Source organism: Pelodiscus sinensis, chromosome 6, assembly GCF_049634645.1.
Source record: "Pelodiscus sinensis isolate JC-2024 chromosome 6, ASM4963464v1, whole genome shotgun sequence".
NCBI classification, from domain to species: Eukaryota; Metazoa; Chordata; order Testudines; family Trionychidae; genus Pelodiscus; species Pelodiscus sinensis.
In genome coordinates, this window is record NC_134716.1 from 89,430,252 (window position 1) to 89,444,252 (window position 14,001).

General features: G+C 46.3%; 1 protein-coding gene across 4 annotated transcripts in view; it reads right to left on the minus strand.

The window, feature by feature from the left end:
- The window catches only part of MAST4 (microtubule associated serine/threonine kinase family member 4), a 443,735-nt gene extending 435,224 nt beyond the window's left edge, over positions 1–8,511 (minus strand). For 3 of the 4 annotated variants that reach the window (XM_075932356.1, XM_075932354.1, XM_075932355.1), the window contains exon 1: positions 7,671–8,510. In XM_075932356.1, coding sequence (XP_075788471.1) covers positions 7,671–7,931 — 261 coding nt within the window. In that variant the 5' untranslated portion in view covers positions 7,932–8,510. Of the gene's footprint in view, positions 1–7,670 lie in introns of all 4 variants that reach the window. The other variant, XM_075932353.1, reaches the window with a different exon arrangement.
- Between the last annotated feature and the right edge of the window lie 5,490 nt (positions 8,512–14,001).

The window sequence follows — 14,001 nt, forward strand, 5'->3', positions numbered from 1 at the left end:
GGGAGCCCGGCAGCCAACTCCTTGCAGAGTTTCAAAGCGGCAGCACCACATGGAGCCCAGGGTCAGCTGGGGACTCCCCCGCTGACCCTGGGCTTTGAGCAGCACTGCAGCTTTGAAACGCCACAAGGAGCCCGGCATCAGGCTACATGCAGTGTTTCAAAGTGGCAGCACCATGTGGAGCTCAGGATCAGCTGGAGTCCCCAACTGATCAAAGGCAAAAGCGCCATGTGGAGCTCGGGAAGTGTAGCAACAGCCCTAGAGCTGTTGCTACACTTCAAAGGTGAAAGTGCCCCATCGACTAATTGAATAGTCGATGCAAAATGCATCAACTATTCGATTAGTCAATTAGTCGCTATTTAACATTCTTAGTACCTTACACAGTGCTTCTCCTTTTTGTTTCTCTTATGTACTGTACATATATTTGCTAATACAAGGTTACAACACTCACATGAAAACACATTTCTCTCTGATCCTCTCTCAGCGTTGATTTTTGAGACTTTAGAGCAGAGTTTCTTAAAGTGTATTACGCAGCACACTGGTATGCCATGGAAAGAACAGAATTCAAAATAGCCACCCTTAAAGAGACAAGCCTTTCCCTCCCACCCCCCAACAACTTTTCCCCGGGGGCTTCCCCCACAACAAAAAAATCCTTGGTGTTCCTCAGTCTTAAAAAGTTTAAGAAACATTTCTTTAGAGTGTGTCAATTGGATTTTTGGGGCAGAGAAATGACAGCCTTAAAAATACTTCAGAACCCTGTCCACAAACAAACATTCTGGGGAGCTCCACAAATATACACCTATTCAGCCTTGGAATTAATAGCTCACTGTTCTTCTCAGTTGCTGGTGAAATAGAAGCCTATAGCCTCTATCTACAGTGTTACACAGGCTAGAATCACCAAATAAAATACCCTTCTCTTGTATTTGTATAGACTGTCATGTTGCAGGGCACCATTTCTCCTCATAAGCCTGGCTAAGTCAAGCAAGAATTCACAAAACTTCATTAAGCGCTACCCCAATCTCTCTAACAAACAGAATCCCAATTTAGAGCAGAATGCTAATAACTATGACAAATTCTTCAGGCAGGTTCATAAAACACTCCGTGGACTCTAGTGGAGGGTGTCTCTGGTAAATAAAGCTAAAATAGCATTCATTTGTATCCAAAGTGGTACAGGGATTGAGACCCAGCCCTCAAAGCAAACACAATGCTTGGTCCCATTTCAATCAAATTCCTCTTTAAAACCTTTCTCCACTACCCTGACTCTCTGATTGGCTCAGGTCTCAGAGAGTAACTAAGATATGACCTGCCAGGTGGTCTGCCCACAATGAAAATTGACTATACAGCCCCAAAACAAGTAATGCACATATCTACTAACTAACTACCAGATCTTGTTTTGGAAGTTTCTGGGTCTTTCTAACTGAGATGCCCTACTTTTCGCACCTGTGCAGAGTATTCAACTATGATCCATGACCCCTCCCAACACCTTGTGTGTCTTTTTTTTTTTTTTTTTTTTTTTTTTAAAAGGATGGAAAAAGCTATGTCTACACATCAGCCACTACAGCAGCATAGCTGCAGTGCTTCAGTGGAGAGTCACTACAATGACAAGAGGGATTCACCCATAGTTGTAATTTATTCATCTCCCAACCAGCTGGTAGCTAGGTCAAGGTAAGAATTCTTCCATCATCCTAGCACTGTACACACAAGGGCTTAGGACAGTTTCACTACACTGCTCAGGGGTGTGGCTCTGAACAACATAGCTGAGTCCACCTGGCTTTTTAATGTAGGCATGGCCCAATAGGAGAGCTGAGCGGTGAGTCTTCAAGTGATGAATAAGCAGCAACAGGTGAATGGCCATACTGGGTCAGACCAAAGGTCCATCTATTCTAGTAACTGTCTGCCAAGAGTGGTCAATGCCAGATGCCCCAAGGAGTGAACGCAACAGGTAATCCTCACGTGACTCCTCTCCTGTCATCCTGTACTTTCTTGGTACAGTAGTTTTTCTTCTATATCCTTAATTTTACTGTACAAGGGCTTTGAGATACAGGAATCATGAGGAAAAGCTGTTTCCAAAGAATATATTTAACTGAATATCAGCAACTCTAAAAAGTCAGTTTAAATTTTCAGTCATTTGGGGGTTTTAATAATCTTGAAGACAGAACTCAAACCATGCTGTCATATGAATACCAAGTTTCAGTTACAAAGAACACTTTTATAAAAAAACTTTACAAAGGTAAATTTACCAATTTTCTCCTGTAAAAGTTCAATTTAACATGGTAACAAGGACTGGGGAGTTTTATGTGGGAAAAGGTGGCTTTTAGCTTCAATGATGATCTCACACTGTATGTAAATTCAATCTCCAGCAGTTCAGTCAAAGTCTGAGAATTGATTGACCTATAAACTACATGGCTTCTTTCTCACTGAAAGAAAAGTATTTAGTAACAAAATGATGGATGCAGCATTGATGTTTGGTACTATTTGTTTTTGTAAGTTTAACAAAAACTATAAACAACTGTGACCCCGGCTCCCAGCCACTTTCCGGCAGAGAGAAGTTTCTATCCACATGAGATAAGAAGCATGGTAAAACGAAAATGGGACAAGCATTGCCCCTCTGGTATTTGTCCTTTTTCCTTCAACCCCACAGACGCTCCAGGGTCTGGAATTGGTCTCCCACTCTCTGGCCCATGACTTTTCAAGAATTTTATACAATGTGGAAAAGCTTCAAGAGGACAGCCTAAGACACACCCATCCTAGGCTACTGAGCAGTCAGGTGGTATGGTGTGGCCAGACAGCCTGCCTCCATATTATCCATCTTATTTGCCTCTCTGAAGCATACAGGACAGAGAAGGAGCAATAATATCAGCATAGTCTATGCTGGCTCATCTGATCCTGAGAAGCTGAAACACAGATATGTGGATAGAGAGCAGCTAAGTCAATAAGCTGGCCTCGAGGCTGCGGCTGGCACCTATGTTGATTCGAACACACACAGTCCCAGGAAGAGGAATTTCCCACTGAGAAAACAATGTCCTGTACTTCAAAATTTAATCATCTCAATTCTCTCTTACAAGTGTAAATTAAGTTCACAACTCCCTTGTAAGAACTGGTCTCACAGCAGACAGACCAGCATCAATTGGCATGACAGATAAGAAAGAGAAATACGTGACCTCATGATTATAAAAGTTGGGCCCAGCACACACTCACTTTGAGTGTCATTCTACCCTCTACCTGCTGGTCGGGTTAGGTGTTTGACCTCCCGAGGTTCTATGGGGACGCCCACCTCGTATTTTCGTCTTTCCTAGGAATTGAGGGACCGGCCCTGGCCTGACATGCTGGAGTCGAGAGGCACAGAAGGGGGTAAAAATGGTACCTGGATGTGGTCCTCTGTCTTAAGTGTACACATAGAAAGAGTAAGCTGTTACTTGGTACCATTATTTCTATTTTTCTATCTTTATCTTCTTTGTAACCATTTTTAAGACCTATATTTTGCTAATAGTTAAGAAATAGAACAATAGCCATTGCAACCATATGATTTATAAGCTTCTTTAATAAACCTGTAACTGTTTAAGCTTTAACCTGACTCCTTCAGTTGCTGTAACAGAACCAAGCACAATTTAAAAGAACTTCAGCCGGTCTAAAGGGACAGTTATAGGAAGAGCTTGGGCGTTTGGATCTGTGTCACTCCCAGGTGACAGGACCCACTGGGGCATCTTTCAGTCTTTCCTCAAGGCTGCCCGCTGCGAAGGAATTATGAAATTCTAGCAGTTGAAATCTAAGATGTAATAAGCTCTTCCTATATAACGGGGCGTCTGTTGGCCTGCTGGCCACCCTCTGCGATGGGACCCCGGTCCTAGCAGTAAAGGCACGGACGTTAAACCTTTTCTCGGAAACATACACACACACACACTGCCCTGACCGTCGGCTGACATATGGGCACTCACCCAAGAAGGCAGAAACTCAAGTTCAAGTCCCTGCTCCAATTGCTACTGCCTTATCTATATACTGTGGAACAGTTTCAAGAGGAGAGACTGCAAATCCATTATTCGCTCAGTTCTAGTCAAAAACAGCAGGGAACCTATGTAACTAATTATATAATAATTTAAATGTTTTTTAGTTAAAAGGGTTCAAGTTATGGTTGTAAAGATAACTATAAAAGTATGAACAGAGGCAGCACTATCTTCTTGGATCTGCTGACAGCTATCCTACCTTTCCTACGGCTCACAGGTTCTCTTAGCAATGGTGTGCATTTAACAAGATCACTCTTAAGTACTCAGCTTCATCAGAAGGAAGATTGAGGAGAAGGGAACAGAAAGGGGGAGGGAGGGAGGGAGAGAGAGAGGGAAGAAATCTAAACTTCCTACCCAGGCACTTTCTCCCCTTAACCCAAGGGAAGTCCAGGAAGCTTTTCAAGCTATGACTTTATTTAAAAGCAACAAAAATAAAACTAATGGGACAAGACCAATCAGCATGATTTCCCCAACTATGCAAACTGTAATCAACATTCAGCTTTTTGAAAAGTTTCAAGAGATCATTCAAGTTTGTTTCAAAAATCCTCTGTATTCTTCACGTGTGGTTCCCTGCATAGAAAATGAAGTCTTAACCTGCTGCTTTAAGTATTTCTTCATTTCTTCACTTTGAAATTCAACCATGAGCAATTCTGCTGACTACAGCAAAACTGGTGGGCTAGCAAATGCAAAGAGAGCAGAACCAAACAGCAAAGTGACCTGCTAGCAGCCAGGGCAGATAAAATCTTAACACATGCAAAAAAGAAGACAGCTTGTGGATAAACTAGCTTTAATGCAGGAGTGGGTGCTTGAACACATTCTGTGGCTGTTGCTCCAATTAGTGCGTTTTGATCTGCCCTGGTATTTTTTAGGGAAGACTAGAGTTTCCAGAAGTGCACTTAATTTTAGCGGAAGTTTTGTGCCTAATTCTCTGAGGGCTTGCTAACATTGTGTTAATAATGCTAACAGCATTAACTCAAGGTTTTGCCTAGAGCATTGCCCTTAACTAATTCTTTAAATAATAGCTCCCTAGCTCATTTGGAGTTATAAATTCATGCTCAAATATTGCTGACCCATGTTCCAACTGTTTCCATCAATTTTGTTATTTGCACCAAGGTATGTGCAAATTGCACCACCAGTAGAGAAACATGCTGCCAGCTGAGTGTGCTATGCTAATCAGCTGGCCAGTATTTGAATCTCTCCAGGGTATCCACCCAAGCACTCAGTTTACTGGGCACACTGCTGAAAACGTGTCAGCTAGTAACACAGCAAGGATTCAGCCACCCTGTGCAGCTAAAATGTTAGAGTAGGAACTTTCCAGAAGATGCTACGAAAGCCAAAAGTGTAACGGGGTCCAAAAAAAGAACTTGGTATGTTCATAGAAGTTAAAAAAAACGCAAGCAAATGGTCTGGTAGCACTTTATAGACTAATAAAACATGTAGATGGTATCATGAGCTTTTGTGAGCACAGCCCACTTCTTCAGATGACCGGAGTTATGACTAGGGGATAAGAAAACTCAAAATAAATGGGGGGGAGGGCAGAAAGATGCTCTATCACCCCACCCCCCTACCTCTATACATAAAATATCAGGAGAAAGGGTGCTAAACCTGAGCAGATAAAGAGCAAAGTCAGTAGATAGATTGCTAAGGCAGGAAGGATACTATTCAGAAAACTGTTAGCACCTTCAATTATAAAAGGTCCACCACTGCCAAATCTTGATTAAGTCCATCAGTAATAGAATTGAATTTGCATATGTATTTTAATTCCAAGCTTTCCCTGTGAATTTGACTTGAGGAGCTGGCCTGTGACAAGACACTGAAGGTGCTAACAGCTTTCTGAATGGTATCCTTCCTGCCTTAGCAATCTATCTACTGACTTTGATCTTTATCTGCTCAGGTTTAGTACCCTTTCTCCTGATATTTTATGTATAGAGGTAGGGAGGTGGGCAACAGAGCATCTTTCTCTTCCCCCCACACACACACTTCCCTTCTCCTATTTCAAGTTTTCTTATCCCCTAGTCATAACTCCAGTCATCTGAAGAAGTGGGCTGTGCCCATGAAAGCTCATGATACTATCTACATGTTTTGTTAAAGTGCTACCAGACCATTTCCTTGCTGTTTTTTTCTGTAACAGACTAACTCGGCTATCCCCTGATGCAATAGAAGTTAAGTACACCAAGGGCTATTGGACAGGATGGTCAGGGAGGCAATGCCTACGTATAAACTATGTCTGTACTGCAGTTACACATGTGGCTGGCCTATCCAGCTGGCTTGGGATCACAAGACTAGGTCTAAGGATCTAGTTAATTGCACCATAGAGGTTCAGGAGGACTCAGGCTGTAGCCCAGGCTCTGGGACCTTCCTAACTCACAGGGTCCAAGAGCCCAGATTTGAACCACGGCCTAAACATCTACTCCACAATTCGAAAGCCTGTTAGCCCAAGTAGCCTGCACAGGCCACCTGTGGGTGCTTAATTACAGAGCAGGCATATCCTTCTAGCTGTGTCCCTAAACCTACCTCTGCCAGAAGCTGGACCTAGATAACAGGGAATGGATCACTTGATAATTGTTCTGTCCATTTCCTCTTGTGCATCTGCCACCAGTTAAGTTACCTGGACAGGAGTTAGCTTGAGTTAACTATGCTCAGGTTAACATTGCAGTGAAAATAAATCCTTGGGCTCTTTGGTCAGTCTCTGCCAAAGACAAAGGGAAATGTAGGATGAAGTCCAAGAGAGAAGGTAGCCTGTATGAGGATGTTGTCAACAACTTACAAAAAAAAAAAAAAGTTTGAGAGCCACCAGGCAAAGTAACAGAGAGATTGCCCAGTGAAAATATGAGTCCAAAGTAGGTTTTATGAAGTTTCATGGAACCAGAGTATGCCAACAGATTTAAACCAATATAATACATACAACTATAGTACCTAGCCTAAAAACAGCCTAAATACCTTTGAAACAGTAAGGCTAAAATCAGTTTTTAAAACCATACGTATACATACATCAACCAACAGATCTGTCCTCACAAAGCCACACCACAATCCACAAAGATATGGCATTAGCTCTCTTGCAGACATTTAAGGGCTAACCCATAATTTCCATATGACATTGAGAAATTCATTTTATAGCAGCGTTATTTGTAAGGTCCTGTTGGACTTTTCGGGGAAGGAGGGTGCAGCGCTGGAGATCAGGAAGTTTTCCCCCTTTTAAAAAAACATTTAGCCCAAGGAACAAACACGACCCCGCTGTCTGCCTGAGGAAGCGGGGTGGGGCCCCTGCGAACAGCGTGCAGGGAAGCCCTGTTCTGTCTCAACCCCAGCTCTCCCGTCAGAGGCGGGGAAGACAGGGCAGAGCATAGAGGGAGAAGCAAGTTCAACGCCCAGCAAAGCTCGCTGCCGCCACACCCCCTGCTTGAGGTGGGCTCCATGACACACAGGGTTACGTGTGGCTCAATGGCGCTCGGCACCCCCCTCAGACAAATTTTTCCAGCGCCCTGCAGCCAGCCCCCATCCCCAGGGACGCAGGATGCAGCCGGGCAATCGCTGCGGGTGCCCACAGGGCCGAGCGCCTCTAACCTCAGGGCGCCACCCCGCCCTCCCGCGGCACCACGCCCGGCTGGGAGCCAGCCACGGCGCCCGCCGCCCCCGCACCTGGCCGGGCCCTTTCCCCGGGACGAACCGCACCTCTTCCTCCTGCTCCTCCAGCGAGGCGTCACTCTCCGGCCGCGGCTGCTGCTGCCCCCCACCTGGGCTCGCCGCCTCCTCGCTCTGCTGCCGCCGCCGCCGCCCGCCTTCTTCCTCCTGAGTCCCGCGGGGAGCCGCCGCCTGCCGCCCCGCGTCCCCCTCCTCCGAGAGAGTTTCGGAGCCCGAGGAGCTGGAGCTGGACAAGACGATGCGGCCGCCGCCCCGCAGCCGCTCCGGGCCGGCCGAAACTTTCTCCCCCATCGCCACCAAGTGCCGCGGGGAGGCAGGAGCCGCCGCGGTGGGTACCAGCTCAGCCCCCCGCCGCCGGCGCCCGCATGCTCCGCCAGGAAGCCGCCCCCGGGGCCTCGCGCGCCGTCCGGACAGCAGCGGCTACATGGTGCCCGGCCCCGGCTACTGGGGAGCCGCCGCGGCGCGTGGGACCGAGGCTCCGAGCTGCCGCTGCCAGTGCTAGCTCCTCTCCCAGGCAGCCGGAGACGCGCCGAGCCTGCCGCAGCTCCCGCGAACCTGCCTCCGGGACAGGGGAAGGGGGAGACGGGCAGCCCGCGGAGCCAATGGTAAAGGCGGTGGTGGGTGGGCCCTGGAAGGATGATTCCTGGGCCAAGAGCCCAACGTGAGCGGCAGGTAATGGGGGGAGAGGGGAGCAAGGAGCGAGGCGGGGAAGAGAAGGGAATCAAACAGCTAAAAAGGAGGGACAAGGGAAGAGGGAAGGAAGAGCCAGAAGCTCTGCCTCCTTGCACTTCCCAGCCGGGTTCTGAAGACAGCAAGTTTTTTCAAATCAGCCGGCGGCTTCTGGGGCTCACTTGCAAACTCGGGCTGGGAGCTTGTCAAAGGGTTACTGTCAGCTTCACTGTTTATACACGGCTTCACTGTAGTCAACTTTCGGACAGAAAAATGTATGAAACAACGAATAGGCTAGTAGCACCTTAAAGACTAACAACATGTAGATGGTATCATGAGCTTTCCTGGGCACAACCCACTTCTTCAGGTGACGGGAGTATTAAAAGTCCAGAACAAAGAATAAATAAGGGGGGGGAGAGAGAAAGGGAGGGGAAAGGAGAAAAAAGACTGAATAAGTTAACTTAAAAAAACAACAAATAGTCTATTAGCACCTTAAAGATTAACTAAAAATGTAGATGGTATCAAGGTATGAGTGAATAGATTGTTTAAGTTACAAGAGGCTGACAAAGTTAGTGTTCTGATTTTGTAAAACAATCTTTTCCAAATCCTTCTCTGTTGAAAGGTCTTCTTGGCGAGTCCAAAACAGGCTCAGGCCCATCTCTCTGCAGATCTCCTAGCACTGTTATTTTACTAATTATTTGTGCTGTGGTAACAGGTCTGAGTCCCAATGAGTCCCTGCACCATTTGTAACAATCTCTGAGCACACTACTACTTATTGCCTCTTCTTTCCGCTTTGTTGGTCCTCTGGCCATCTGCAGCCTCACGTGCCCATAAAACTCCTGTGCACCATTGTCCTGCTGAAATGGGGCCTGACACTTTTTCTGCAAGATTCTGCAAGACTTTCAACTACAGCTGAGAAATGCTTTATATACAAAGGCTACATCTAGACTGGCATGATTTTCGCAAATGCTTTTAACGGAAAAGTTTTCCGTTTAAAAGCATTTGTGGAAAAGAGCCATCTAGATTGGCACGGACACTTTTCCGCAAAACCACTTTTTGCGGAAAAGCATCCGTGCCAATCTAGACGCGCTTTTGCGCAAAAAAGCCCCAATCGCTATTTTCGTGATCGGGGCTTTTTTGCGCAAAACATATCTGAGCTGTCTACACTGGCCCTTTTGCACAAAAGGACTTTTGCCCGAACGGGAGCAGCATAGTATTTCCGCAAGAAGCACTGATTTCAGACAGTAGGAAGTCAGTGTTCTTGCAGAAATTCAAGCAGCCAGTGTAGACAGCTGGCAAGTTTTTCCGCAAAAGCAACTGCCAGTCTAGACGCAGCCAAAGAGAATAGACAAGATAATAGAGAAAATATCTAATTTCAAAGCAGTATTAAATATGACTTGTACCAATAACAGTTAAAAATAATTGCAATGGAAATATAACTGTTCAAGTGGATTGTTGCCCTTTAAAACAACCAAATTAGCATCCAAAAATTTGTGGTGGTTAGAATATCAATTCAATACCACTTAGGAAGTTGTTGGTAGCAATCTTATGGCAGACAAAGTGCACTACAATGCTCATCGTGCTTATAACATTCACTAACATTAAGTAATTTTGGGCTAGATTTGTAAAGGTCTGATACCTAAAACTGTTGACATAGGTGCTTATTGAAATTTTCCAAATCATTTGGCTGTTTAACTCCCAGGATTTAGGCATCTAGCACTTCTGAAAATCCCACTAGATCCCTATATGCATCTTTAGGTGCCTAAGTACCAGACCCTTTGCCATTTCTGAAAATATATTTTCTGTTTATAAAATATGAGCTTCTATAGGGAACCATCTATAATTACAAGATGGGCCCAATATGTTGATCTATGATCAGACCAATACAGGTGGACTCCTGTGCCCATAGAGAGCTGCATTTATTTCAACACTGATTTGCAGAAGCTCAGATACCCAGCCACATAGGCCCAGTTGCAAGATCAGAGTCACAGTGCTCAATTTGTGGTAGGGCTCATCCTGGCACCTCTAGGCTTTGCCATGCAGCAGCTTCTAGGGGTTACAAATGTTTAAAAAAAAAAACTGAGTCCCAGCACATATTTTCTTGAGCCCTGGCTAGGGTAGCCATATTTCTCTATGCTGAATACAAGACACATGGGCTACGTCTACACTGGCCCCTTTTTCGAAAGGGGCATGCTAATTTTAAACTTCGGAATAGGGAAATCCACGGGGGATTTAAATATCCCCTGCGGGATTTAAATAAAGATGTCTGCCGCTTTTTTCCAGCTTGGGGAAAAGCCGGAAAAAAGCGTCTAGACTGGCCCAATCCTCCGGAATAAAGCCCTATTCCGGAGGATCTCTTATTCCTACTCTTATTCCTACTCTTATTCCTACGTATTCCCTATTCCGGAATAGGGCTTTATTCCGGGAGGATCGGGCCAGTCTAGACGCTTTTTTCCGGCTTTCCCCCAAGCCGGAAAAAAGCGGCGGACATCTTTATTTAAATCTCGCGGGGGATATTTAAATCCCCCGCAGATTTCCCTATTCCGAAATTTAAAATTAGCATGCCCCTTTCGAAAAAGGGGCCAGTGTAGATGTAGCCATGGTAAATTGTTTGAATTCATGTGATTTCAAGGGCAATCAATCAGAACTATGCCATATGCTATAAAAATACCAGGGCCTATTGGAGGAAGGTAGTTTTTGTGGTCTGGGCTAAGAGGAACTTCAGGCATAGGCATAGTATGACTTCTATTTGCGATGTGGGGGCCAGCAGGGTTCGGGCCAGCAGGGCTCAGGCCAGCTCCATATAGCCGGTGTGGGTAGGGAATGGGATTCTTCCCCCCCAGTTCACCTCAGTAGGCCATCCAGCCTGTCTTTGTTGTGGCAGAGGGGGAGGCCCAGTCAAAAATTATAACTGAAAAGGGGGGGGTTCAGTTCAGGGTGCAGGGAGGGGATAGCTCAAGGTATGAAAAGAGGCGTAAGTAGGGGCTGTGTTCAAGCAGGCGGCTAGCTCAGGGTGCAAGGTGGGTGTAAGGTGCAAGTCTGTGTGCAGTTGAGGGGTAGCTTTAGGTGCAGGGAGGGAGTAGAAGGAGGCTGTGTGTAGGCAGGGAGGGAGTAGCTAACAGTTGTGTGCCAGCTAGGCTTTGCCATTTATGGAGCTGGATCCCCTACCCCTGCAGCTCTTACTGGCAATGTGAGAAAAGGGGGCTGAGAACTGAGCAGTAACTTGAACCCCTGCAGGAGCAGGAGAGGAAGGAACATCATGGCTTGCCTGTGCCATGGCACCAGCCAGAGCAGCAGCTTCCTTGCAGTGCCCGGCTCTGGTTTCTACCCCTCCCCTCCAAACTGTCCAGGGGGGCAGGGAAAGAAGGGGTGTGCAGCTGTCACCTGGACTGTCCTGCACTTGCAATTTCGGGTGGCAATATCTCCAGTGCTTCTGCAGCATGGGAATCTGGGATTCCTGCCCTTCTGCTCACAGATTCAGTGAAGGGAAAGGGAGAGAATGCCAGGGATTGGAGCTTCATCCTATAGGGGGACAGGCTCCAGAGATCAGGACTCTAACCACAAGGCTCCTGCCTTCGGCCTCATGGTGATTTCCAGAGCTCAGGTCAGTCAGCCCTGCAGCTCCCAGCTTCAGTGAGTGCCAGGGATCAGAACTTCAGCCTCATGGGGGGCATTGGGGCTCAGGCTCTGGGTATCAGCACTGGCACCCAGTGCCCCTCTGAAAGGGCTTGCAGGCTCCTGTTGAGAACCTCTGCTTTACAGGGGCACGGTAACACACACCTCTTTCCACCCCCCACTCAGCTGCCTCTTCTCCTGCCTGATGTTGCCACTTGCCTTGTCCCACCTCTTTACCAAGCCTGAGGCCACCATATGCTCTCACTGACTGGCTACAGCCTGCCCATGCTCACCCACCAGCCACAAACAAGACAGGGCTGAAACTGCACTTACTGCTGACTTTTGACCAATGGGACAGTGGAAATTATGTGGAAAATTGCCTTTTTTTTTTTTTTTTTTTAAGGCAGGACATCTACAAGAGGGCTTAAATACAGGCCTGTCCTGTTAAAAATGGTATGCCAGGCCCTAGCCCTGGCACCTCTTATTACAAACTAAGCACATGAACCATACTTAGCATTCCTGTACCATCTACCATTGGAGGCACTCAACAAGCTTATATATTGAGCAGAAGTTTATTACAGCAGGAAACCTATGCAGAGCCAAAGTCACATAGTCTAGGTCTACACTGCCACTTATTTTGGGAAAAAGCTACACAAAATGCACTCTGCATTTTGCATAGCTTTTTCTGATTCTTTTGTCGGAAGAGGCTTTTCCGACATTTGGCCCATATAGATTGGGCCAAATGTAGGGGAAAAAGCTTCTTCAGAAGCCCCTTCACCTCCCCCCAAGGGCCCTCCGAAAAAGCACGTTTGCTCTTCCGCAAAAAAAGTGGAAGAGCAAACGCGTTCCCTGGATGCGGAAGCGAGGTATGCTGGAAAAACTGTGTAGTCTAGACATAGCCCCAGTCAGTAGGTGATGAAGTTAGGAATTCCTGATTCCCAATCCTGTACTTTTCCATTAGACCCATACTTTCCCTCAGATAGTACTGCTGGGCATGATGCAAGGTGCCATTGATTTCAGTGTCATTCTGGAGTTCATGCATTGTAAGATTAGCTAATCAACAAAGAAAAAGTCTTGATCCTAAGCTCCTGTTACTCTCCTTCTTCCAGTCCGTCCAAAGCTTAAACCAATCTCCATCTCCTTGTTTTTGAATTCAACCAAAACCCCAGATGTTTAACAAATGGAGTTTGCAGAACAGGCCTTAACAAAATCCATCAAAAATGACAGAGATAATCACTATATCTCAATGACTTTAACAGAAATACAGCTCCAACTGGAATCCCAGTTAAACACACACTAGAATTGCAGTGTCGCCTCATGATGATGTTCACTGTATTGGTGGGAGTGAGCATTTCTAGAATGTAGAGCTGGGAATGGATTGAACTATTAGAGTTCAGTTGCACTCTTATCACTCTACCTTTAAAAGCTGTATTATGCCTTCAGCTAAGCAAGTCATTTCTGAAGAGAGAAGTCAGTAAACATCACATCTTTTGGTTTGCATAAAGACCCAAACTTCAGTTGTGATTTGCATTTGTAGCCAGACACAAACCCCATCTTGTTTTTCCACGAACCCCATCTTGTCCCCCCCCCCCCCCGAGAGCAAGAGAAAGGCAGTCAGCCTTTGATGCCCTGGGAACGCAGGTGTGGTGCCTTTCCCTGACTCTACCATAAACAGAAACCAGACAGTAAATGGGCTAGCTGACGACTGGGAGGCCTCCCGTCGCCATGATGGCTAGTATCAGTAATTGACACGCCTGCACTGTCTCAGGAGAGGAATCTTTGCCCATCACATACCAGAGGTGCCCATTGTCTGCATCTTCCCAGGTGTGAATTATGCTTTGCACCCTTCGTGGGAAACTTGGCATTCAAAGCCATTTTTCCTAATTGGCCACTTGAGACCAGGAAGAAGCCCATGTGACCCAAGGGGTATAAAGAGGGTTGAGTTGCCCACCCAATTTGAGCTCCAATCACCTACACCTGCTGGCAGGTATTGATTGTCTCCCGAGGTCCGTGGGACACCCATCCTCGCCCTACTTCTTCCCGAGGGATTGAGAGAAAGACACTGGCCACGCCAAGT